Source organism: Lepidochelys kempii, chromosome 17 (genome assembly GCF_965140265.1).
Source record: "Lepidochelys kempii isolate rLepKem1 chromosome 17, rLepKem1.hap2, whole genome shotgun sequence".
Lineage (NCBI taxonomy): Eukaryota > Metazoa > Chordata > Testudines > Cheloniidae > Lepidochelys > Lepidochelys kempii.
The window spans coordinates 3,053,834-3,077,843 of NC_133272.1; the positions used below are offsets into that span (position 1 = coordinate 3,053,834).

General features: G+C 61.9%; 1 protein-coding gene across 6 annotated transcripts in view; it reads left to right on the plus strand.

Annotated features, from left to right (window-relative positions):
- Window positions 1-23,280, plus strand: part of ABR (ABR activator of RhoGEF and GTPase) — a 103,474-nt gene extending 80,194 nt beyond the window's left edge. For 5 of the 6 annotated variants that reach the window (XM_073315149.1, XM_073315150.1, XM_073315152.1 and 2 more), the window contains 7 exons: window positions 14,524-14,583; window positions 14,873-14,982; window positions 15,540-15,679; window positions 17,288-17,422; window positions 17,928-18,033; window positions 19,632-19,779; window positions 20,734-23,280. In XM_073315149.1, the coding sequence (XP_073171250.1) occupies window positions 14,524-14,583; window positions 14,873-14,982; window positions 15,540-15,679; window positions 17,288-17,422; window positions 17,928-18,033; window positions 19,632-19,779; window positions 20,734-20,823 (789 nt within the window). In that variant the 3' untranslated portion in view covers window positions 20,824-23,280. Of the gene's footprint in view, window positions 1-4,470; window positions 4,816-14,523; window positions 14,584-14,872; window positions 14,983-15,539; window positions 15,680-17,287; window positions 17,423-17,927; window positions 18,034-19,631; window positions 19,780-20,733 lie in introns of those variants that run through there. The other variant, XM_073315154.1, reaches the window with a different exon arrangement.
- Window positions 23,281-24,010: the final 730 nt, after the last annotated feature.

Below are 24,010 nucleotides of genomic sequence, written 5' to 3' on the forward strand. Positions count from 1 at the left end.
ATCCTCCATGAACCCGGCTGTGTGTTTGGCCTTCACAGCATCCCTCGGCAAGGAGTTGCACAGGTGAGTGCGTAGTGTGGAGAGGCACGTCCTTAGTTTGTGTTAAGCCTGCCGCCTGGTACGTGAAAGGGGAAATCACCCTTTCTCCACACCAGTTGTGGTTTTTCTAGCCCTGTGTGAGCTGTGCTCACAGCTCTGTGTTGGCTTTAGCATACCCGTCCTAACCTCTCTTGCCAAGCTGGACGGTCCCCATCTTGTTACACTTGCCTCAGGTGGCCCTTGTTCCCTACCCCAGAACGCTTCTGCTGCTTTCCTCTGTGGTTTTGCCAGTTCTGTGCCCCAGTTGGCTGAGCTGGGGCGACCAGGGCTGCACATGGGATTCAAGGTGTGGGCATCCCGTGGATTCCGAGGATGGCATTCTGACATTCTCTATCCCTTCCTGAGCGGTTCCTACCAGTCTGTTAGCTCCCAGGCCCTGTAAGAGCTGGTGAGCCTGGCAAAGACACGCTGGCACTCAGCAGTTCCTCTCTGCAGAGCTTTCTTCAGCGTCCTCCATGGATGGGCCTGGGGCTTAGCGGGGCCATGCGGGGCTGGCGGGCCAGGCCAGCTCGGGGAGATGCGTCCAGCCAGCCGGGGGCACCTCTTTCATAAGAGAAGAAGGGTTTGAGCACAGGACCCTCGGAGGGGGCACTTCCCTGCCCGCTGCTGTTTCTGGGCAGTCTCAAGCCAGGCAAGCGGAGTTCTCTCCCGTCCAAAGCGATGACTCCCCCACAGCCCTGGCCTGCTCACTCCGTGTTCAGTGTCTGCCAGCCCAGGATTCGGGGTGCACTGTGACAGCCCCCCATGGGGTTAGGAGCATCACGGGTTCTTGCACCAGCCCAGACCACCTCCCTGGAGATGGCCAGACTGTGGGGGAGGGAACTCCCTAGTTTTAGGAATATTTTGAGTTTGAAAATGCTTCTTGCCCCCATGCAGCTCTGCTGGTGCCCCTCAGTCCCAACCTGGTAGCCCAGCCCTGGGCTCCCCACCCCCAACTCTGCCAGTGCCCCTCACTCCTGCCCTGTAGCCCCTTTCTGTGCCAGTTTTCTCCTCCCCCCCTCCCCACCCCAATATCGAGCAGAGGCTGGCAGCTGGAGCAGGTGCATTGCATGTTGTGGGTGGGTTCTGGACAAACTCCAAGCTCTGCACTCCCTGCCCAATGCAGCCCCCCCCCCTGTATTCTGGCTCTGGGGGGCGGGTGGAGTTGTGCCAAGCTGTGGGGACGTGGGCAGCTCTGGTGAGGGTCGGCAGGCAGGTGTCCAGCACTGCAAGGTTGAGCGGACGGGCCGTGCAAGTGACTACACAGTGCAGACTGACCATCTCCGGCCGGGCAGCTGGGATGGGCAAGGGGCCATGCAGAGGGCGTTGCTGGGGGTACAGCACATCCCTGGCTGGCGTTCCCCTTCCCCAGCGATGGGGCAGCTGGAGGCAACTGCCTGAGCCAGAGTCGCTCCCTCCCCTCTGCTGCGTGAGCTTGGGGAGGGGGAAGCCTCCCCAGCCGTGGAGCCCCCCAGGCTGAGCTGGGGCGGGGGGAGGTTCCCTTGGTCACAAGTGCCTTGTGCGGCGGGCGTGAAGCCACTTCCCTTTGCATCACCCTGGGGCCAGGACTCTGCTCCTGCCCTGCCATGGTCCCCGGGTAGTGGGTGCAGGGCACCCGGACCCTGCCCGGGAGCTCCGGCCTGGCTCCATGAGGCATAGGGTGCCCCACGCTCCCCCTGCGGGGGAAGAACCCTGGGAACAGGCCCTCTGCTTCTGGCCCCAGCTCCATGCCCCACCCCTGACTGACCCCATGCGGGCAGCTGGGCCAAGCCCAGGGAGGTCAGAGTCGGGGCCATAGAGCAGTTCCTCGGGGCCTTCCACCGTAGGCAGGGTGGGGGTCAGCCAGCCCTGCATGTGGGTCCCCAGCTGTGCGCTTGGCTCCTGCATCACCTTCGAGGCGGAAACTAGCGGGTGGTCTCCTTGCTCCCGAGTCTCGGGCTCTGTGGGGCAGGTGTGCCAGGCACGTGGCTGTGTGGACGTGTTCGCCTGCCCCCGCGGGCAGCAGGGCAGGCAGTGTTACTCAGTAGCCACTTGCCATCGCGGCTCAGTTTCTAGCTGCCCCGTGCTCTCCTCTAGGGAACGCTGCCCCCTGCGCAGGGGGCTGTTAACGGGGGGAGGCACCCAGGCTCTGGCGGACATGAGGGGGCCTGTGGCTGTGGCCCAGAATGAGCTCAGCTGGCCTGGCCCGTGCTCCTGGTGTGCTGGAGGGAGGGAGGAAGGAACATCTGTTGGCTCTTCGGGGGCTCCGGCCAGCGAGTGATGTGCTTCACCGCTTCCCGACAGAGCTTGAGCAAAAGGGGGCCCTTGCTGTTTGGGAGCCCTGCCAGCCAGCTGGGTGCAGGGTGTGCCCAGGCCCTGGTGAAGGCACTGCGTCTGGGGGTGCCCCAGACAGAGTTCGCCCTGCCCCATTACACAGGCCGTGCGTGGGACTCGCACGGTCAGTAACCAGTCACCAGGACAGTCCCTGGAGCCGGGGGGCACTCACTGCTAAGCCCTCAGCTGAGTTAATGGGGAGGGGCTCCCCAAGTTCCCCAGCAGCTGAGGCCAGCCCTGGGCTCCATGCATTGGATGCACACGTGTCTGGGCTGGGCGGGAGAGGCAGCTTGGCTGGCTGCATCTGTCTTTCTCCCTGCGGAGGCGTGGCGGAAGCTGCTGGCCTCGAGCACGTGGGCTCTTGTACCCTGGGCTCTGGCCAGCTTCCAGCCAAGCTGCTGTCTTGAATCAGCCCTGGGGAGGAGCAGACAAAGCGCTCCGAGGCTTCCAAGCCACACAAGCCCCGGGCTGGGGGGAGGGAGAGAAGCGACACTCCCCACCCGGCCGTCTCTCCGATGCTGCTGGCAGAGCCACTGTCTGGGGTGGCGCTCAGCCTCCCCTGTAGCTGTGCTGGGGCCATCGCATCCCTCACTGGGGTGGCTTAAAAGCCACCTAGCCAAGACCCGAGTCAGGCAAGAAGAGACCCCAGCAGCTGAACCCACTCGGAGCCTGGGCTGTTCATTCACCAAGGGCAGGGCCAGCCTCTTTGGAGCTTCCCTTCCCTCTGCTTAGGGAGCAGCCCAGCCACGTGGGGCAGGTCTGGAAGGCATTGCTGGGGATGCTGGGTTTTGTACCTGCCCCCCATGCTCCTCCGCTCTGGGGCTAACCTGGTGTTGCCTGGCGTCGCACTAGCCCTATGGAAGCGGCAGACTGCTGTGTGCTGATCGAAGCACCTCCTGGCTGGCACTGGGAAAAATGCCACTCCCCGGGCGCTGAAATGGCTACTCGGCTCTCTGGGGCAGGGACCATCTTGCCATGGCTGGACAGTGCCTGGCATGGTGGCGTCCCCATCCCGCTTCGGCATTACCACACTAGGACGCACATCCTTACTCGGGGGCTACTTTCCGGCTGCTGCCCAGATTCCCAGCAGCGTGCGCTGAGGCTGGGGGCAGCTCCTGTTGGAGGGGGGTCACTCTGGCTTGTGACACTTTGCTAATGACTCCGTTTCCTGTATGTCATGTGAAAGGCGCTGGTATTTGCTGCCGGTCCCCGGGGGCCCCCCCGCAATCTGGGATGTGACATCTCGGCTCGGCCGACTGACTGCGTGGGAAATCCAGAGCAAGGGCTGCCAGCACGGAGGGTCCGTGTCTGTGCCCCTTCCCAGTTTGGGGGTGTGGGGGGGTTCAGAGAGCTCTTGGGGCCTGTGCACGGCCTGCCGTTGCGTCTGTGCTGCAGCCGGGCAGACCTGGGTGACGACGAGCCAAGGGATGGAGGAGCCCCTCGCATAATGGCATCCGCTTCTCTGGTGGAGAATGTTCGAAGCAAAGCCAGGCGGGAGAAGGGCAGCTCCTGATTGGTGCAAGGAGACCAGAGTGCCCACTCTCTGGGGCTGGAGGGCAGTGCTGCCCACCGCTCCCCACCTGGCTGCGGCATAGGGTGAGATGTTAGAGGGGGTCACAGGAGCACCCATGCCCTGCTCCTGAATTACAGCACTGCCTTGGTGCACAGGATGTAAAGGGTTAATTGTGCCTGTCTCGGGTGTGCTAGCCAGCATGCGTCCGGCCAGGTGTGAAGCGAAAGCCCTGTGCGTTCTGCCCGAGAGAGACGGTGACACAATGGGCAGCATGTCTAGTGGTTGGAGCCTGGGGTTCAGTCCCTTTGCTGCCTGGGGCCTGGGGCAGATCCCCTCTGTAAACGCCAAGGGAGGACGGGAGGAACCGAGGCCGCTGTGCTGTGCGGGTCGCTGGCTCCGGGGGATCAGCAGGGAAGGAGTTAACGGGGTAGCCGGGCTGTGCCAGCGGCTATGCCAGGCTCCTGGCAGGAGCGGCAGGGAAGGAGTTAAAGGGAGTGGGGGGAGCCTGCCTTCGAGTCACTTCCTCGGAGGGGGAGGGCTGCTCTTAGGGAGCCAGCGGGAGCCCTATCCTCGCAGCGAGCCGGAGCTGTGCCTGTCTATTGTGCTGCTCTGCGCTGGGCTGCTGGCTGGGGCTCTGCGCGGGATGGGCTCTCCTGGGCACCGCTGAGCCGGCTGGCAGGGGCTGGGCTCTAGGAGGTGCCGGGGAGGAGGATTTCTGTCCCACGCCGCAGGGGAGCGGGGAGCCCAAGATGACGGAGGTCTTAGTGCAGCCGGACTGTAAGCTGAGCTCAGTGTGCGAGCACTTGGACCACTGCTGCCTGGAGAGGCTGGAGGAGCCCAGGAGCAAGCGCCCCTCCAACACGGGAGCCAAGCTGTGGGGCCGAGTGCGCAGCAAGCTGCTCCGGCAGAAGGTGCTGTCTTCTCTTCCCCCTTCCCTGTGCAGCAGGGGGCTGGGCATGCCCAGGGGTCACCTGCGGGTGCCAGCCGCTCTAGCCCTGCCAAGTGCAGGGGCCCCCTGGGACTCACCCCATGCCCTGCATGTCCATGGTGCTCAGTGAGCTGGTTCGGTCCCTCTGCAGGGCGTCCGCTCCAGGGTGCACCCGCTCTAGCCTGGCCGGTGCAGGGAACTCCCCAGCCAAGAGGGTGATGGTCTGTCTTCTGCTGCCTTAAGTAGACACGCTGGGTCTGAGAGAGGCTGTTCCTCCTGTCCAGGGAATTTGTGGGCTCAGAGCCAGCCAGATACCGCACACGGGGCAGCCAGCTCTGTGCAGGGACTGCACCTTAAGGCTGCTGCTGCCCACCCTGCAGAGGGTGCGGGGCTGGGTTGGACTGGTTCTGAATCACAGTGCGCCAGGGGCTGTGGCTTTGCAGTGGGTCTCATGCAACTAATCTGATGAGGCGGAGTGGCGGGAGAGGACGCTGTCCCGCACCTGTGGCACTCCTTGCTGCAGGAGGCCAGCTGGGGGGACTGGAGAGAGAGTAGTTTAGCACATGAGTCTCGTGGTTCAGGATGTGAGCGGATCACCGTGGACTCCAAAAGACCAGGCGCTGCTTTTCCCCACTGCCCTGCCGTATCCGGTCCTGGCCGTGCAGCTCCCTGGAGACTGTCTCTGGGCAGCGCTCCTCGTTCTATTGAGTCTTGCCACAGGCTCCCTCTGCAACCTGGGATCAGTCACTTCAGCCAAAATTGTCCAGATGAGCTGGCGATGCCGTGGTGCCCAAACCCTGGGGACTGGCACCCAGAATGAGGGGCCCCTTTGGGTAGTTGTGGCACCATAAGGTTAAGGCTCCCTCTGCGAAGCCAGGGCTAATGACCTGTCCTCTCTGGGGCTGCAGGGCAGCTGGCATCAGGGTTGCAGATACTTTACGAGGTGCTGTGGGCGTTTTGGTTGGGTTGGCTACGCTCCCTGCCGGTGCTCCCCTGGCACAGGAGGGGACATGGAGGGCAAACGGGCAGCCAGTTCGGAGCCTTTGGGTGAGAGTTGGTGCTAGTGACCCTGACAGCCGCAGCTGGCGGCAGAGACCTGGGCAGGCCATCCCAGGGGCACCGTGCAGGTGATGGGGCAAAGCTTGAGTGATGCCAGCTCCACTGCCCTCTCCATTCTCTCCCCTTCCGTGGAGGGCAGCCATTGCTCCAGCATTTGTCTTGACGTCCCTGGAGGGTGCCGCTCGTGTACGGGTGTCTCCCTCTGACAGTGTCTGCTCCACGTTGCATGCCGTCTCGGCGTCCCTTCAGCCTCACTCCTAGGCACACAGCTGGCGGTGCCTGTTGCATACTGGGGGGATTGGGCTGCTAGCACTAACCATGGCAAAACATCAGGCTTGCAGGGGTCGAAGTCTGCTTAGTAACAGTGCTTTCATCCGCTCAGCATGCGTTCGCTGGCTCCCCGGCTGTGACGCAGCTGGACAGGAGCATTAACCTAATTTCTGGGTAGCCGGGGTCCATGGCCTGGCCTCTCCCTGGAAGAGGATTAAGCCGCAGAAGCGAGGAGCTTTGTCAGGGAAGCTGCCCGGCCCTGGACTGCTCAGGGAGACGCATGCTTTGAGTGGCTAGGTTGGAACACCTGCCCTAGGGTCTGCTGGCCAGAGATGTGAGAATCGAGGGACGGGGAGAAGCTGTCTGTAGTTCTGAGGTGAACTTCAAAGCCGTGAACAAGTCCGAGCATTTCTGACCCTGGCAAGGCAATGAAGGAGAAACTGACTCTCACCCCTTTGTCTTGGATGTGCAAAATGTCTGTAACCTCTTGCTGCTTGCTCGTAGGTCCTGCAGCTGACTCTGGGCCCTAAGCTTTTATTGGGCTGACTTCTGGTCGGATGTTTCATCCCCCACCTTGTCTCTGGGCCCAAAACACATCTACAAGTGCCAGCTTCTAACGGGCATCCAGGGGCCATCGGGCATCCAGGGGCCATCAGGCACCGCTTTCTTCTGGGACTTGCCTAGTGCTAGGATGATTTGTGTTATCATAGCACCTAGTCGTCCGTGTCCCCCCCGCTGGTGGGCCGGGTACCCGCGATGCTGGGCGGTCTGCAAACGGGACAGTCCCTGCCTAGAGACTTATGGTCAAAGTAGCCGGGGTGTTGAGAACAGCCGGGCCTAGGACTGGTCCCAGCAGCCTGAGCCAGAAGCGCCTGGCTGCTTGGCTGGGTTGCAGCTCGCTCACCCCAGCTTGGCCAGCAGCCGACACTCTGGATGACCTCAGGGGTGTGCGACCCAAGGCAGCGGTGCAGGGAGGGAGTGACTGAGTCGTTCTGCGGGAGGATCCCCTTGCCAGGGTGGCCTGGCTCGAGCTGGGAGCAGCTGGGTGCTCAGACACCCACTGCTTTCCTTGCTCCCTGGGAAGGCCTGTTCCTGGGAGTAGCAGCGATACGGCAAGTCCAGCTGATGCCCTCCGCCCCATCGGGCGTAAGAGGGGCCCGGCACGGCTGCCTGCGTCCCCCGGCGTTCCTGGGCCTGCATTGCGTTCTCGTGTGCTGGAGCCAGGGCCTCTGACAGGCGCGTGGAAGGGTGGCTCCCTGGGAGCACCATCTCCAGGAGAGGGAAGCCTGCAGGGTGTGGGGCAGGGCCTTGCAGCTCCGTGGGGTGAGGCTAGTTTCTCGTCCCGCAGACCATTGTACATCAGCAAGGACGGGGGTTCAGCCACTGAACAGCTTGTCTACGGCGTCGCTTGGAGCAGGGCCGGCTGGGCGCTGGCATGTGGGAAGGGCTGTGCTGGGCGTTTGCGTCGTTCCTGCCAGGGCGCTCGCCGCATTCCCGAGGTGGCGCGGCTGGCTAGGCGTCCCTGCGACCTGCAGATCTCTGCCTGCCCCAAACCACACCTCACCCAGCGGCTGCTTGGAGCACCTGGGCCACCTCGTTGCTGAGCTGTTGGGGCGTTCCCGGCTCGGTCCTGCCATGTAGGCACCCTGGGGTGGCTGGCTCGTTGCAGGGGGAGGCTCTTTTTGCTACAGCTGTGCATTTCCCCTCGTGTGGTGGGGGACGCTGGCCGTGTGTGTGTTGGGACGTCCGCTCCAAGCTCATGCTGCAGTTAGCTGACGAAGCTGCCTTGTGTCTGGGAGGCTCTCGAGGAGTGCGGGGCAGCGGGAGGTTCTGCGGGGAGGGAAATACGGAGGAGATGGATTTGAAAAAAGAAAATCCCAGCAGGACCCGAAGCCTCTGCTGTTTGACAGCAGAACTGAACAGTCAGCTGGGGGGGCGTTTTTGAGTGGCAGGACATTGCGCACAGACGGGCCTCTGGCCTTGGGGGCTGGACACTCCCATTCACCAGGCTGCAGAGGGAGAGACAGGAGTGATCATACTGTCTCCATTTCCTAACGCTCCAGTCTCCTCCCGCTGTGCCAGGCTGGGGCCTGGTACTGGAACCGGCGGGCGGCTCCTTGGCTGGGCCGGGTACTGGAAGCAGCGGGTGGCTCTGTGGCTGGCACAAGGAGCCAGATCGACAGCCCTGGAGTCTCCGGGGTCTGCACAGCATTGGCCTGGCAGGGGTGTCGTCCCTTGCATTGCCCGACCCCCGTTTCTCCCCTGGGCAGGGAAGGCTAACAGCAGCCGTGGCTCTAGTGTTGCAGGGGCCCTGCCCTGCTGAGAGCCGCCGGAGCCCTACGCCTACTCTAGGCCACCAGAGAGCCGTCAGGGGAGAGCCCCACTGTGCAGCCTTGGATCAGTGAGCTGCAGCGAATGGCTCCCCTGGGACCACCACTCCCCAGTCGGTGTTTCCCCTCCTCTGGCACATGGGCAGCGACGGGGTTGTGAGAAGAGACGCAAGCTGCTGGCTTGGAGTCCCTCTTGCGCATGCCGGGTGAATGGGGGAGGTGGCAGAGCCCTGGGCTCAGGGGGTCTGTTTGTCCCGCAGCACGTGACCGGGCCTAGTGTAGCAGCTGCCGGCTCCAGCATTCCCGGCCCCATCTACCCTCCAGAAGGGACCATGCTGGGGGGGAAACACTCAAACTGGCCGAGTGCTCCAGCTGAGCTGGCCGAAATGGGGAGCCCAACGGTGTTCTCAGTGTCTGTGAGCCTGTTTCTCTCCCGCCCCCCATCCCCAGCCCTGATTGCAGCCCCAAGGGGCCCCCGGCAGTGCATGGCCCAGCCTGCAGGCTGGCCCTGAGGCTGAGGAGGAAGCAGACTGTCAAACATTTTGTTTGTAAAACACTTGTCATGTTTTCAGACCTCACAAATATTTAGTTACAGATCCGCCATCGCACCCCTCCCCCTGCTGGCGCACCAGGCGTGGAGTCTGGCTAAGGCATTACGGGCAAGAGGCACTCAAGTAATAGCAGTTCTGCTCCGAGGGCCTGGGGGAAGAGAAGCCGGCCAGCCCCCTGTTCCCCTCCTGAGCCGTGCCGCATGGGCGTCCCGGAGTGCCCTGGCGAAGGGCTGCTGGGGGCAGTGAGCACAGCCTTGGCTTGCCCTCCCCCTGCCGGCTCGCTCTAGGGCCCACGGGCAGAGCTGTGTCCAAACAGCACTCTGGTTCTTGGAGAGGCCCAGGGCTCGCGCTGTCTGGAGGGTCCCCACTGCAGAGCAGTGCTAGGAGGGGGGGGTGGGCACTCCGAAGCCTGGGGTGCATGGGGGTCCAGACAGACTTTGGTGTGAGGGGGCAGGGTGCCTTGCATGACATGGTCTATCCCGTCCCTCCCTGCCCCTCTCTTGGCTGGGCTTCTGGAGAGGCGGGGGCTTGGGGAGCCAAAGGCAGCCAGTTCTCTTCCCAGGTGGCAGCAGGTACATGGCCATGGAAACGTGTGACCTCCATGGGGGAGGGAATCCCTGCCGGACCAGGGGGGTTCTCAGGCCCCACTGATCCTGCATTTGTGCCTGTGGATGGGGGTGCGGCCATGCATCCCGGGCCCTCCTCCGTAGCTGTATTGGTGGTAGCTCTTCCCTGGTGGCCAGCCCCGTGCTCTGTGTCCCTATGCCATCCGGCCTGTCCTTGGAGGTGCCCCCTTCGGCCATGCTGTGGAGAGGGGACCGGCTGGGGCAGGCAAGGAGCCGGGGAGGAGGCAGGAATGCGCGGTGCTCTCTGGAGGGCAGGGTCACGGTTTGAATCGGGAGGCTAACCTGACTTTAATAAAGGCCTTATTCAGAGCCTGCTAAACCCCTTCCATATGTGGACTTCAAAGTTCCTGGGGGAAGTGGCGGGGAACTTTGCGGTTGTTTGCAGTGAAGTTCAGCGCAGTCTGCTCATGTTACAGCACAGAGGGGACCTGTGGGAGCTCTGTCACCGCCCTGCCAGAGCAGCGAGGGTGGGGGGCAGCTGGGGCCCCCTCCGGCAGCACTATGACTCCTCAGCCAAGGGGTCTCTGGGGCAGTGGCTGAGGTAGAGGATCCTCCACACAAACCTGCCAGAGCCCACACCTGGCCCCTGCTCCTCCCTGCTGGGCACTGCTCGCCGTGCACAGGGACAGGCAGGGCTTGGTGCCTTCTCCAGCCCTGGCATGTGTCTGTCGCGGTCTCCTAAAGTAGCGTGCTGCGTTCCGCCCCTGCTGTCCCAGTCCTGGGCCCCATGTACTCCTGGCCGTGCACGGTTAGGACACGAGGCCCGGAAAGGGAGCGGTGAAGGCAGGGGGGATGTGTCCCCGTGGGAACAGCGCCTGCACGCGGGCAATGCGAGTGGCAGGCTGGCGGTGTTGGGCTTGCAGTGGGGCAGGCTGGGCTGTGGCGGGGTGGCTGGGTTTGGCCTGGCAGCGCTGGCAGAGCCAGGCTCCTTACTTGGTTTGCCCATTCGGTGAAGGTGTTGTCGGCTGGCCACTCTGCACTGTGAGGGAGCAGCAGGGACTCTGTCCTCTCTGCTCTGCTGCCCCTTCCCTGCAACTCCAGAGGAGCCCTGGCTGTGGGGTTCGTGACTGGGGGGGCTGTGGGGCTGGAACTGGTTGCCCCCTCCCATGTCAGCCCCAAGCGGTCCCAGCCTGCTCGCTGGATGCTCTCGGGCATGGCACACGTGGCTGTAGCTGGAGCACTGTGCTGCTTTGCAGGGAATGTACGTCAGGAGACATTCCTGTGCCGAGGGCTGGAAACCACAGCTATTCCACGTGGCCCAGGGACAGCAAGGGAGAGAAACCACCAGGCCCCAGCTCGGCCTGGCCTGCTGCGGGGACTGGCTGAGCGCTGCCAATGGCCCGCAAATGGTCGCGGAGCCTTCGGAGGACCCCCAACCACAGCCACGCAGGGAATGGACACTGCTGTAGGCTTCCTCGGCTGTGCCATACGAGGCCTCAGGTGGGAGAGACCGGGGCGGGTGGGGGGCAGAGCTGGTGTCTGGGTCTCTGCTCATCCTTCCTCCTCTAGCAAGACAAGCCAGCCCAGGCTCTGCATGTAGTGAGGGGCTGCAATCCCTGTCCCTTGCCCAGCCTGTTTAGCAGTGTATTAACCGTAGTGACTCTGGCATGGCCCTGCTCTGCCCCACCAGCGCTCCCGACGGGCAGCATCCCCCTCCTGTCCCTGCGAGGAGCAGTGCAGGAGGGAGCTGCCACCAGTCCCCCCCATCCAGCCCCAGGGCCAAGAGTGCACCATGGCTTTGCCCTGCAATGCACCGGGCCACTGGGCAGCAGGCCGGCTCCGGCTGGGGCTGAAGATGGCTAGCTGCTGCTGGCTGGCCATAACTAGGAGCCGCGATGCACAGGTCTGAGCGTGTTTGGGGGGGTGCTGTGGGGCAGTCGCATGAGGCAGCACCGTCTCTTTGACTCCGGGCGGGTGCCAGGGACGGCCTCCGGCGCTTGGTCCTACTTGGCTGGCTGGAGTGGCAGGTTCCGGTGTGGCTGGGAACCCCGTGAACGACCGAACGCTTTGCTCTGAACACACGGCTGGAGCTGGCCTGGGTGTGACCACGGTGGGGAAGAGCACCCCCTGCTGTCCTGTAGCTCCTTGGACGAGCCCCATGGGATCCCTCCCCCTCTGGCAGATCATGCCCTTGTCTCTCCAGCGCCAGAGGGAGGCTGACAGCCTGTGGCCGGCCTTTTGAGGGCGGGGCTGGGCCCTGCTGTTTGGGAGAGGGTGCTGGAGGCTCCGGGGGCTGCTCGCCCATACTGGCTCAAAGGGCGCTCTCTGAAACACTGTCTCCTTGATCCCTGGGGACTGGGTCCCTGCTGCGACGGCCCCAGCAGGAAGGGGTTGGCTGGGCCCAGCCCCCACTGCTCTGGCCAAGGGGAGAGCCCGGACCCAGGGGCATGGCTTTCTCAGCCTGTCTGTTCCTATATACTGTGGGTGAGGGATGCCACGGCCCCCCCCGTCCACCTCCTGCGCGGATGTGGTGGGAGGGACCCTGGCGTTGGCCTGCGTGACGTCTGGGGCTGCTCCAGGGCGGAGGGGAGGTAGAGGCTGGCAAGCCGGTAGTGGCTGCTGCTTCTCTCAGCCTCACTGGAACAGCATGTTCTCGCCAGAGCCTCTGCTGAGCCAGGAGATGCCAGAGGAAAACGGCATGTCCTTGAGGAGCAAAGGCAGCTCTGCACAGCTGGGCTCTAGCTCAGCCAGGCGGCACGTGACTGGCCCAGCAGCTGGGGCCTGGGCTGCACAGCCTTGCTCCGAGGTATTCGGAAAGGCTCACACACCTCGCAGCTCTGCCGTTGGGGTTGGGAAAGCACCGGCCAGAGCCAGGCCAGCCCTCCAGTCCCTTTCCTCGGGGAGAGTCAAAACCCCTGCCCCCCCCCCTCCCAGGGCTGCTCAACAGACGCATTACGGCTCTCATGGATCAGCTCCAGTCAGTCACTGCTGTGGTCACTGAGCCCAGGCTGGCTGGGCTGCCCTGGGGCTGGGAGCAGAGGTGACCCAGAGCAGCTCAGAAGAGGACTAACCAGCCCCCTCTGCAGCCAGTGTCCGCCACAGGCCCGGCATGCAGCTGTGCCTGACCCGATGCCCATGCTCCCTTGGTGGGTGCCGGGGCAGGAGAGCTCCCTCCCCTTTCCCTGACTTCCCCCAAAATGCAGGCAGGGCGTGACCCCTCCTTCTGCGCCCTGGTGCCTTACGCCTGCTGTGCGTGCTCGCCCACATCTGGAGCTCATCATCCCAGCCGGGGGCCCAGGTTACCTGGCATGACCTCGTTGAGCCAGCGCCCCCTCCCGGAGCTGGCCCGCAAGTGGAAGAGCTGGAGGAGGCAGCATGAGAGGGCAGCCTGGGGCTCCATGGAGCGGGGTCCAGGGGTCCTCTGTAGCTCCTCCATCTCTTCTTCCCCCTGGAGAGACTGGGACTTCCTCCCCTCCTGCCGAGAGCACAGCAGAGACTCCACTGGGGGTCCGCCCCACATTTGTACCCCATCCCATCTGTCACCAAGCTCCTGGCCGCCTCCCCGTGGCGGTCTGGAGCCACTTGCTGCCCCCTCCCAGCTGGATGCTGTGGGATCAGCATGAGGAAGGCCGCTGGAAACCAGGAGGCATCTGGGCTGCTTATCCAGCCCTGACTGGGCTTCTGCAGCCCCCTGCCGGTGCTCTGGGCCTTCCCTCAGCAGGCAGTGGTGCTCAGTGCTGCGAGCTGGTGCGACCAAACCGCTGCACTTGTGCTCACCACGGGACCGCTGCTTCCCCGTCAGTCCTGAGTCGCCGCCAGCCTTCACCTGGGCAGCGGCTGGGTGCCTTGGCTGCAGCCCCTCAGGCGTGGGACTTGCATCGGCCCCGCCCCGGGCGTGGTACCTGAGCAGCTATGGCCAGTGGAAGTGCTTGGATGGCTGGGAACTCCAGCGCCGCGCTGGCCAGCTGGGGTCGCCCTGCCTATGTGGACGGCCAGAACCAGCGGAGCCCCTGGTTCCCAGGGTCATAAATAGCCCCGGCCACCTGGGAAGTGTTTGTGGAAAACGCTGCCCTCCCTCTGTTCGATGACTGCTCCAGAAATAGCCCTGCTTTACAGAAACTCGGCTGCTTGGCTTGGCGGTAACAGAGCTCTCAGCGGCCTCTGGGGGGCTTTTCGCTGCTCCCCAAGGCTGGAGAGGAGAGAGCCGGTGGCTGCACTGCTGCGAACGCCAGCCCCAGGGCAGCAAGCAGACCGGGGATGGACCGGGGATCCTGAGGGCTGATCCCAGCTTCAATAGAGGCTCCCTCAGAGGCCCCTCAGGGTCATCTTTGGCCCATCTCCACATCTGTAACACAAGGGTAGCACTTGCCTGCCTTGTGGGGTGGGCACCAGCTTTCCCTGCTGTAACTCCAGCTTCGTCAAGTCGGGGATTTGAGAGCAGCCTTCAGCTACCTGAAGGGGGTTCCAAAGAGGATGGAGCTCAGCTGTTCTCAGTGGTGGCAGATGACAGAACGAGGAGTAATGGTCTCAAGTTGCAGTGGGGGAGGTTTAGGTTGGATATTAGGAAAAACTTTTTCACTAGGAGGGTGGTGAAGCGCTGGAATGCGTTACCTAGGGAGGTGGTGGAATCTCCTTCCTTAGAGGTTTTTAAGGTCAGGCTTGACAAAGCCCTGGCTGGGATGATTTCGTTGGGGTTGGCCCTGCTTTGAGTAGGGGGTTAGACTAGATGACCTCCTGAGGTCCCTTCCAAGCCTGATCGTCTATGATTCTGTGGTAGGGCAGGAAGAGTCCAGTGATGCAATGTTCTGCACGCTTCCATGACTAGTGCCAGCGTCCTCCCCGGGATTCAGTGGGGCTGCGTCTAACGCAGGCTAGGGGAGCACTTGGGAATTTCACTTTCTCTCTCTCCTCACAGCTGGACCCACAGGCCGTGCCGACTAAGAACTGGCACATGGACGTCATTGAGATGAATGGGGTAGGTAATCCGAGGACCCATTCAACGCTCGTGCCTTAGGGCGGCCTCTCTCGGGGCGAGGGTCAGGCACTGGCCATGCGTCTGCACTCGGGATCACGATGGCTTCCCCACTTTCATCCCCCGCTGGCTAGGAGGGCTGGGCTTCCCAGGCTGCTCTGGAAACGCCTGGCCAGAGCATGTCGCTGCCCGCTTGCCCAGGGTCCGTCAGCTCCCTGCCCTCTCCTGGGCCAAGTCCCTGCCTGCAGCTGTGCTTCCCACCCCTGTGACTGAGCCCTCCATGCTCCCTCAGATCAAGGTGGAGTTCTCCATGAAGTTCACGAGCCGGGACATGAGCCTGAAGAGGACCCCGTCCAAAAAGCAGACCGGCGTCTTCGGCGTGAAAATCAGCGTTGTGACCAAGTAAGTTCCTGGCATCAGGGGACAACCCCTGTGCAGCCCCAAGCTCGACGGCACTTCCCTACCCCTCGGCCCCAAAGGAGCAGGCTGCTGGGTCGCCCGGGCTTGGGCCCTCCCTGGGTGTGCCGTCTCCACAACACGCCCCATCTGAGTGTTGGGCTTCCAGCCGGAGTCAGCATCATGCTGCCAAGCGGGTCCATGTCCCTCCCTGCCACTGCGTGTGCGAGGAAGCCCTGTGCATGGCCTGCACCCAGCGCTGCTCTCTGCTTGGACCGCAGGCTGTCCCATCCCTTCTCCCGGAGCAGAGCAGGTGCATCCCAGCTTCATTCCCGCTAGCCCACGGCTCTCAGCCTGGGATTGGGGGCAGGCCTTTTGCCTCCTCTGCTGCCCCTTCGGTCTGATTTACCATTTCCCCTGAGCGACACCCAGCCCTGCCAGAGCAGCGGGTGCCGCTTCCACCGCCCACCCCATGTGCATGGCCCTGTGGCTGTTTGAAGCGCAGGATGCAGCGGGCCCAGGGCCTGGGTGTCTCACTCCACTGCTCTGGTTCCCCACCCCAGGCGGGAGCGCTCCAAGGTGCCGTACATTGTGCGGCAGTGCGTTGAGGAGGTGGAGAAGAGAGGCATCGAGGAGGTCGGCATCTACCGGATTTCGGGAGTCGCCACAGACATCCAGGCGCTGAAGGCAGCCTTCGATGCAAGTGAGTGACAGAGAAATGGCTCCCCACTCCCATCCCCACGACTGCTAGCAGCGCTTTCCTGGGGGGCGGCTAAAATCACGCACACGCACCTCTCGTTAAGCTGGGCGAGGTGGGGCACAGGTTGGCTGTGGAAAGAGAAGAGCTGGTTGCTCCTGCACCACTGCTTGGAGTCCACAGGCTAAACATGTCCATCCAGCCCAGCGGTCCCTCTGCTTGGAGGCCGCAGATCCCTGGGGTAAGCGGCTAGTGAGTCCTGAGACCAGAGCCCTTCTGGGAAGGGGAGCACGTCGGCCGAGCCCTGCAGAGCCTGTCTGTGCCAGCTCCCCTCTGCTGCACGTTTCTTGAATCCCACCAGCCTGAAAACCAGGGACTTGCTGGATAACGTGATTTTAATGTGCCGCGTGGTCTCCATGTTGGAGCCGGAACAAGGCTAATGGTGGGATTGCCCTTCCATGCGAGGCAGCTGTGGGGAAATGGTCCCGGATCATAGAATATCAGGGTTGGAGGGGACCTCAAGAGGTCATCTAGTCCAACCCCCTGCTCAAAGCAGGACCAATCCCCAATTTTTGCCCCATATCCCTAAATGGCCCCCTCAAGGATTGAACTCACAACCCTGGGTTTAGCAGGCCAAAGCTCAAATCACTGAGCTATCCCTCCCCCGGATGGAGCTCGCCACAGACACCGGGCAGAACTGCAAAACATAAGCACCTGGCTGCTCCGTCCCAGCCCAGCTCTTGCCCTGGGCTCTCCTTCCAATCAGCGTCCCTGCTGAGCTGCTCTCAAGGAAGCACGGAGCCATGAGAGCCTCCCAAGAGGCTGGCAAGTTCTTCTCTGTTCAGCTTTGTCTGAGAACAGGCTGCAAAGTAGAGCTGGCTATTCCCCTGTCCGGACACTGCCAGGACCTCCCTGTCCCTCCCAGCCCCAGCACCACCATGGCTGATGCTCACTGGCAGCAGAATTAAAGATCACAACCCTGTTCTGGCCCCTTCGCTCTCCACCAGTAGGAGGCGATGTGGTGCAGAACCAAACAAGGCAAGAACACTCACTGCTGTTTCTCTGGAGTCCCTTCCTCCACAGCTGCCTCTGGGCTGGAGCACAGCAGCTCTCTGGCAGCACACAGGAGCACTGTGCAGCAGGTTGGGGCAGGAAATGGGAGAAGGATAATTCTTGGCACTTGTGTGCAGAGCCCCCCAGTGCTCAGCCAGTGAGGTGAGTACCAATTCACAGCTGGAGAGAGGGGGCGTGGCAAGGCCCCAGGCTGCCTCAGTGCTGTGCACTAGCCACTGGGCTGCATTACCTCCTGAGAGCTGTGCGTCTGGCCAGAGCCTTGAGTGCCAGAGCTTAGTGCCCTGGGGGAGCAGGCGGGGACTAAGGAGCCTCCCCACTGTGCTGGGCTGGGCCAGCATCCTGATGGTCTGGGGGTCATAGAATCATAGAATATCAGGGTTGGAAGGGACCTCAGGAGGTCATCTAGTCCAACCCCCTGCTCAAAGCAGGACCAATCCCCAATTTTTGCCCCGATCCCTAAATGGCCCCCTCAAGGATTGAACTCACAACCCTGGGTTTAGCAGGCCAGTGCTCAAACCATTGAGCTGTTTCCCCCGGCAGATAACAAGGACGTCCTGGTAATGCTGAGCGACATGGACATCAACGCCATCGCGGGCACCCTGAAGCTGTACTTCCGAGAGCTCCCCGAGCCCCTCCTCACAGACCGGCTGTACCCCGCTTTCATGGAGGGGATAGGTAAGGCTCTTGCCTGGGCCTGCAGCTCCAGACCCTGGCCGGGGGTGGGGGCTTTGCAGCAGGATGGAGCAGCCCAAACCCCAGCACGCTGCTGGGGAGTCAGACGCGTGCTGCCCCAGGCCATGCAGGGAGGCCTGGCTGGATCCTCTGCCTCTGCTCCACAGCCTGCTCGGGCAGAGGGGGGCTGGTTCCTACTGAGATGCCAGGGGTCAAACCAGGGTCCAACACCAGCTGCCCCTGAGGAAGGCACCAGTCCCCTGCAGTGGGTGGTTGTGGGACTGGCTTCCCCGGGGGTCGGCTGCTAGTTGAGGGAGGGCTCCTGCCTTGAGGTGAAAGGTTTAGAGTCATTCCAGTGACCCCACCACACCCCCAGGCTGGGGTCTCCCAGCCAGACTCAACTGGGGCTCGTGGGCTCCGGGAAGCCTCCGGGCCGCTCAGTGCTCACAGGGTCCTCCCAGCCCGGGCTGAGCTGTGTGCACTCACTGGGCTCTCTCCTTGTCTCCAGCACTCTCGGATCCTGCCGCCAAGGAGAACTGCATGATGCACCTTCTCCGGTCGCTGCCCGATCCCAACCTCATCACTTTCCTCTTCCTGCTGGAACACTTGAAAAGGTAACGCTGGGGCCGCCATCCCTGGTGGGGGACGCTTGGGATGGGACAGAGAATGTGCTTGGGCTCTTCTCCCCCCAGGAATGGGGAGGCCTGTCACTGGGCTGGCCGCCCGCTGGCTGCCTTGCGCAGGAGGCCATCGTGCTAGGACAGAATCCGCGAGTGGCTAGGCATTCTGCAGTGCTCAGAGCCCTGGGCTGGGCCCAGCAGCCCTAGTGACGCCCCAGGGGAGCGCAGCACCGGGGAGGATGCTCACGTGATGGGGCTGCTCGCACCTGGGCACTGAGCCCTGGCTCTGCAGCGAAGACCCCCCCCCACCCCCAGAGGGGGGCTGTTCTCCAAGAGCTGGGCTAGCTGCTCTGTGCCGCTCAACACAGCGCTCGCTAGGCTGTCGGCTCTGGGCGTGTCTCTCTCCTGTCACTGTGCAGAGCATTTGCTGGAGCTGGGTCTTTGGCAGCTCCTGGTGATCTCTGTGGCAGTCCCCCCACAGAGCTCTCTGGCAGCCCTGTAATGTGGCTGTTAGTATCTGTGCTTGGCAGGGGTTTTAATGGCTCCGCTCAGGGAGAAAAGTTCCCCGCTTGCCTGGCCCCTTCTAGCCCCCTTACAGCAGCGCTGTGGGCAAGGCACTGATCCGTCCCGGGCAGTTCTTGGGCCTTCCTTGCTCCGAGATGGGCTCTGGAGTCCCTTGTGCCGCTCCTGCTGCCGTGTCTGAGGTGCGCCGAAGCGGGGCGGCGGGAGGAGGGCAGCAGCTAGTGCCCTGGCAGGGGCAGTTGTGGGTATGGCTCTGCGTGCTCTCTCTATGAGCTCCTCTGCCAAGGCCCTGGGATTGCTCACGGCGCTGCCTCCAGGCACAGGGCTGGCCGGAAGGGGGAATTTGGACACGGGCTTGAGGTCTCATGTTACTTGCGTCAGGAGGCATTTTTCTCTCTGGTTTGTTTAAGATCACACAGGGAACAGAGTGAGCTGGGGGAGGGGGCAGGCAGCGAGCAAAGGAGCCTGCTGGGAGAGGCTGGTTGGTTTCCATCCTGAGAACTTGGCCCAGCGGGTCCCTGGACCGCACTCAGCGTGTGCTGGAGGAGCACAGCTGCCTCCTAAGACAGCGATGTTGTGATGCCAGTTTCCCAGGCGCCGGAGGGCTTTGCAGAACATCGGGGGGAGGGGTGCTGGGGAGTCCTGGGCAGCTTCGAAGGCCACCCCAGACCTTTCACAGGGCACAGGCACATCGTACCGCCCCAGACAGCAGCACAGGGCTGGCAGCGCAACCCCTGGCAGCTGCTGATCCATCGAATTGGGTCCTGTCCCCAGCGGAGGGAGACAGAGCCCTGCAGTGCACCGGGCCTGTGTCCCACAGACAGTGAGGCTGGGGAGATGCTATGGCCGGCAGTGCTCTGCCTGAGGGGCCAGGGGCCTGAACAGAGGGGGCGGGTTGGATGGGGCTGAGAGAGCGGCTCAGCCTTGCTGCTCCCCTCCCCTGTGTTGTCTGGGGGAGCGCGAGTGGCTCTGGGAGCCCCCCACCCAGCCAGGTGGCCTGCGAGGGCAGCTCTGGGGTGGCTCCAGATCCACCTCCGCAGTGGACTGACTTCCCCCCTCCCCTCACGCAGGGTTGCCGAAAAGGAGCCCATCAACAAAATGTCCCTCCACAACCTGGCCACGGTCTTTGGCCCAACACTGCTGAGACCCTCCGAGGTGGAGAGCAAAGGACACCTCACCTTGGCCTCCGACATCTGGTCCCATGACGTTATGGCACAGGTATGGGGGCCGAGCGCTGCTCTGGCTCCATCCAGCTGGAGAAGCGGTGCCCCCTGCTGGGCTGTGCGTGTTGTCCCCTCGCTGAGCTGCGGCTCACACCTGTACAGGGTGTCCCCCCGCGTGTCGGAGCCGAGCTGCAGCCCCTCCTAGCTCATGCACAGCCGGGCAGGGGGTACACCAGCAGGGCTGGCCTCAGCACCATTATACCTGCCGTGTTGAACTTGGTGGTTAACCCTGAACGTTTCTGGTCACCCAGCCTCCCTCATGCATCAGTCTGTGCTCTCCATGCATGCCTCGGCAAGACAACCTGGCGTCCTGCCCAGCTGGGAAACAGCAGACGCCACCCTGCTGGGAGACGGTTCTGCTGTTAACCAGATGGCCACCAGCTCAGCCCATTGGTTCAGCCAGGACCAGTCTCCTGCCTCTGCCTGATTCTAGAGCCAGAAAGCCCCAGAAAGCTGCTGGCCAGTGGTGCAAAGCTGCCTGGGGGGAGGCGGCTCTGTCTGCCTCAGCCAGGACACGTTCTGTGCAGCGTGGGTAAATCTGAGCGGGGCTGTGACTGGCTTTGGGGAGTATGGTAGTGTCTGGGTGACTCCCTAGCCCATGTGGCCCTCAGTAGGATGGGGGTGGGCTGCATTGTATTGTGTACAGCACCTGGCCCAGTGGGGTCCAATCCTGAGCAGGCCTCCAGGTGCCACCGCATTAAAAACCTGCAGTGGATCAGGCCCCTCAGCTTGGTGTTATGTGCATTCAAACAGCCCTTGTTTGGCTCTGGTTTCCCTGTGGGAGAAGGGCTGGGTTTAGTCACCTTCAGGGATAGGTTCGTCTCCTCCCCTGGCTTTTTACACTTGAAGGTTCTTCTAATGGCTGGAGGCAGGGGCTGGCCTGGCGGCTGTCCCCTCGCCAGCTCCGTGTCCAGCCCAGCCCTGACTCTCTCCTCTGCGTCCCCTGCAGGTCCAGGTTCTCCTTTACTACCTGCAGCATCCTCCCATCTCCTTCGCGGAGCTGAAACGCAACACACTCTACTTCTCCACAGACGTGTAGCCTGCGCTGAGAAGGCACCAGCCGCACACGAACCCAGCCTCCCAGAGCGTGGGGTACAGCACAGACTAGCCTCGCCCTGCGGGGAGACGGGCACTTCCCCAGAACAGTGCCCTCTGCATCTTTGGTACCATTTTGTACAAGTCTCCAACCCTGGCCCAGGCCCTGCGCGCCCTGTCTAGTAGTCGTGTCTTACGTACCTTCGTGGTCAGGAATTGTTTTTTATGTATATTCGTTCGACAGAAGAGGTAGTGACTGACGGGCCGCAAGCCCCTCGCTTCATTCATTTCCTGCCAGGCTCCCGTTCCTTCGAAGGCCGTTGCAACTCTCCTTTTGCCCTTCCCAGCTTCAGCCAAGCGTCCCTTCATCTCGCCCGCTCAAAGCCTGCAGCATCACACCAGTGCCTGTTTGGTTTGCCTCATCCCCTGGGCCTGCACGTGCAACGTTGGCTGGCCTCTTACATCAGAGGCTGAGAAGGGACCAAGGGCTCCCCCTTTCTACCTATCAAGACGACGAGCTCCACTTTGTCTTGCTGTCCGTGTGAACGGAGAACTCTGCTCCCTCTTGGAGCAAACCTTTGGCCACAAAAGTGGGTGGGGGGGGGCATTTTTAATGTCTGTCCCAGGTGCTTTACAGCTAGGGCCTGTGGTCTATGCTTTCTGCCTGTTTGTCGTGTCCTGTGTGGCTATCCTCCTGCTGTTTCTCCTCTCCCGCTGTGTAGGGTTGGGGGTAACCTGCTCTCTAGGATGGGGCAGAGGTGCCTTTGGCAGGCTTGTGTGGACAGAAGAAAGGGCTGTCCCATTACACTACCAATACTAACCTGCCTCCGTCTGGGTGTGCCAAGTGACTGGCTTCTAGCCCCCAGCTGTGTCTCCAGGGGACGTTAGGTACGGACGAGGTTCAGCCAGGAGCTCCCTGAAGCGCACCTGCTGGAGTGATCAGGTGGGGCAACGCCCCTCAGGCCTGCAGCACGAGGGAGGAGTGACTGTCCCGAAAGCCTCACATACCTCGTCAATACCAATGCCTTAGCCCTTGGCACCCGTTCCTCTCCCGTGGAGCACTGCCGCGAAGGCACAAATGAGCAGCTAGGCTTCCTTCCCCAGCATTACCCGGGGGCCTCTTCCCTCTGGGAGCTGCACTATGCAGCCTTTCCGCTGAGCTACCCTTCTGAGAACCAGGCGAAGGGGAGGGAGGGAGCCAGGCTCTGCTTTGGTACCACCAAGCCACACGCAGGCTGGCCCCTTGTAAACACTGCAGGAGGCTGCCGGAGTCTGTAGGACAACAGCTGCTTTTTGTCCCTTCCTGCACCAAGGTAAACAGCTTCTCAGCTGAAAGTGAACTCGAAGGGCAAAGCCTCGTGGAGATGGGGGCCTAGAAGGGGAAAGCCCACTGTGCTTGGAACAGGAGCTGGATTCTCCCCACGTGGCTCTCCCTCACTGCACCAGCCTGACATGGTGGAAGCTAAAGCACATCCATTCAGCCAGCCTGGGTACATGCCATTCTGCTGGGAGAGCTTCCCCCCAGCTTGTTCCCTTTGAATTCTAACCTCCAGCCCTTGGGGCAAGGCAGTGATGGCTCTGCCTGCTGGCTGGGATGTGTCCCACAGATAAACACTATCTTGTGTTCTCTTCTGTGGGCTCCTGCTCTTGTAGCTTGAGAGCACCCCAACCCACCCTGATTCCTGGAGCCCACAGACAGGTGCTGGGACCTGCCAAGGAAACTAACCCTGCCTTTTTTCTCCCCTCCCCCACCCCCTTTTCTTGGGGGGGGAGCTCTGCCCACTACCCCTACACCCTCTGTGCCAAATGCCGATGGACAGCTGGTTTATTTGGGGTGACCAAGCATATCCCTTGTAACAGCAGCGCTGCCTTTAACTGCTATTCCATGTGCTGTCTTAAAGACCAGCCTCAGGGGGGCTGAAGGCAGCTGCTAGCCCCACAGCACTGAAGCAGCTAAAGGGAGAGGGAAGTCTTGCAATGCCAGTCTAAAGGGCTTACACTCCAGCCCCCACGCTGCTGGCGACAGAGACGCGAAATGGCATTGGATGCACTGACCAGGTGTCGCACTTTGCCCTGGATAACGGGACTGAGTTTAGATCGAACTGCACAATGGATCCCTGCGTGTTTTATGTACCTACATCTGTCAACTGTGGTGTCATTCCGAAGGGAGACTCTGACCCACCCCCACACCAGTTCAAAGGGCTGGAGACCAGCCCCCTGCACAAGCTGTGGCAATCCCATGGGCTGTGTTTTCATTTTTCCTACAGCGGGGTGGGAGGTGTCGGACTCTTGTGGCTACAGGTAGAATAGAACGGTTCATTAATATTTGACTTCTACTAAGTTAAGATCTATTTTTGTTTGTGTTCTGTTTCAACTTCTGTAGATTATAAACTTTCAATGGATGTAAACCATGTGAAAAATATTAATAAAAAGCAAAGCCCTGACGTTTGCACAAAAAGTAGCTCGGTGGCGTAGATGTTTGCATCAAGAAGCAGCGAGCTGGTTATCTCCAACAGACGCTGCCTTTTCACTTTTTTTCCTTGCAGTGTAAATACTGCTATTTACTGCAGGCCTCTCTGAGGTCCAAGCACACATGGTGCTCCCGTTGGGCAGGCAGGTCTCTACAGCAAGGAGCTGCAAAGCCCAGCTGCTGCATGCTGTGTCACTCTGTGATCCACTGCTAAGAGCAGGAGCCAGCCCGTGCTGGGAACCTCTGAGAGCTGACCGGTCACATGGGGCTGGCTCCCCACCCCAGCTGAAAGTGGGGACACACGGGGTGGAAGACAGCAGCGTTTCCCTTCCCAAAAGGGACACTCAAGCACAGCTAAAACCCCGCTGCTGCTCTCACTGGACCAGTGCTGACATGGCTGTCATTACCCCAGCGCAGTCAGCAGCCTGTGACCAGGTGGCCACACTGGAAGCTGGAACCCACCCTCGTCTCAGGAGCCTGGGCTATAGACCACTTAAGAGAGTAGTAGTGGTTGAGCCATTCACAAAGGCAAACCAGGTTAATACCAGTTTAAGCAGGCCTGGGCCTACCAAACTAACCATGTTTGTTCTAAGGGGTGGGAACAGCGGTCTTAGAAACGTGGCAGCCAGAACTCACCCGAAGGCACCAGTTCATGGGTGCTAATGAACAATCAATTATGACTACACTACGGATAAGTCCATGGAGGAAGTCGGCAGCTATG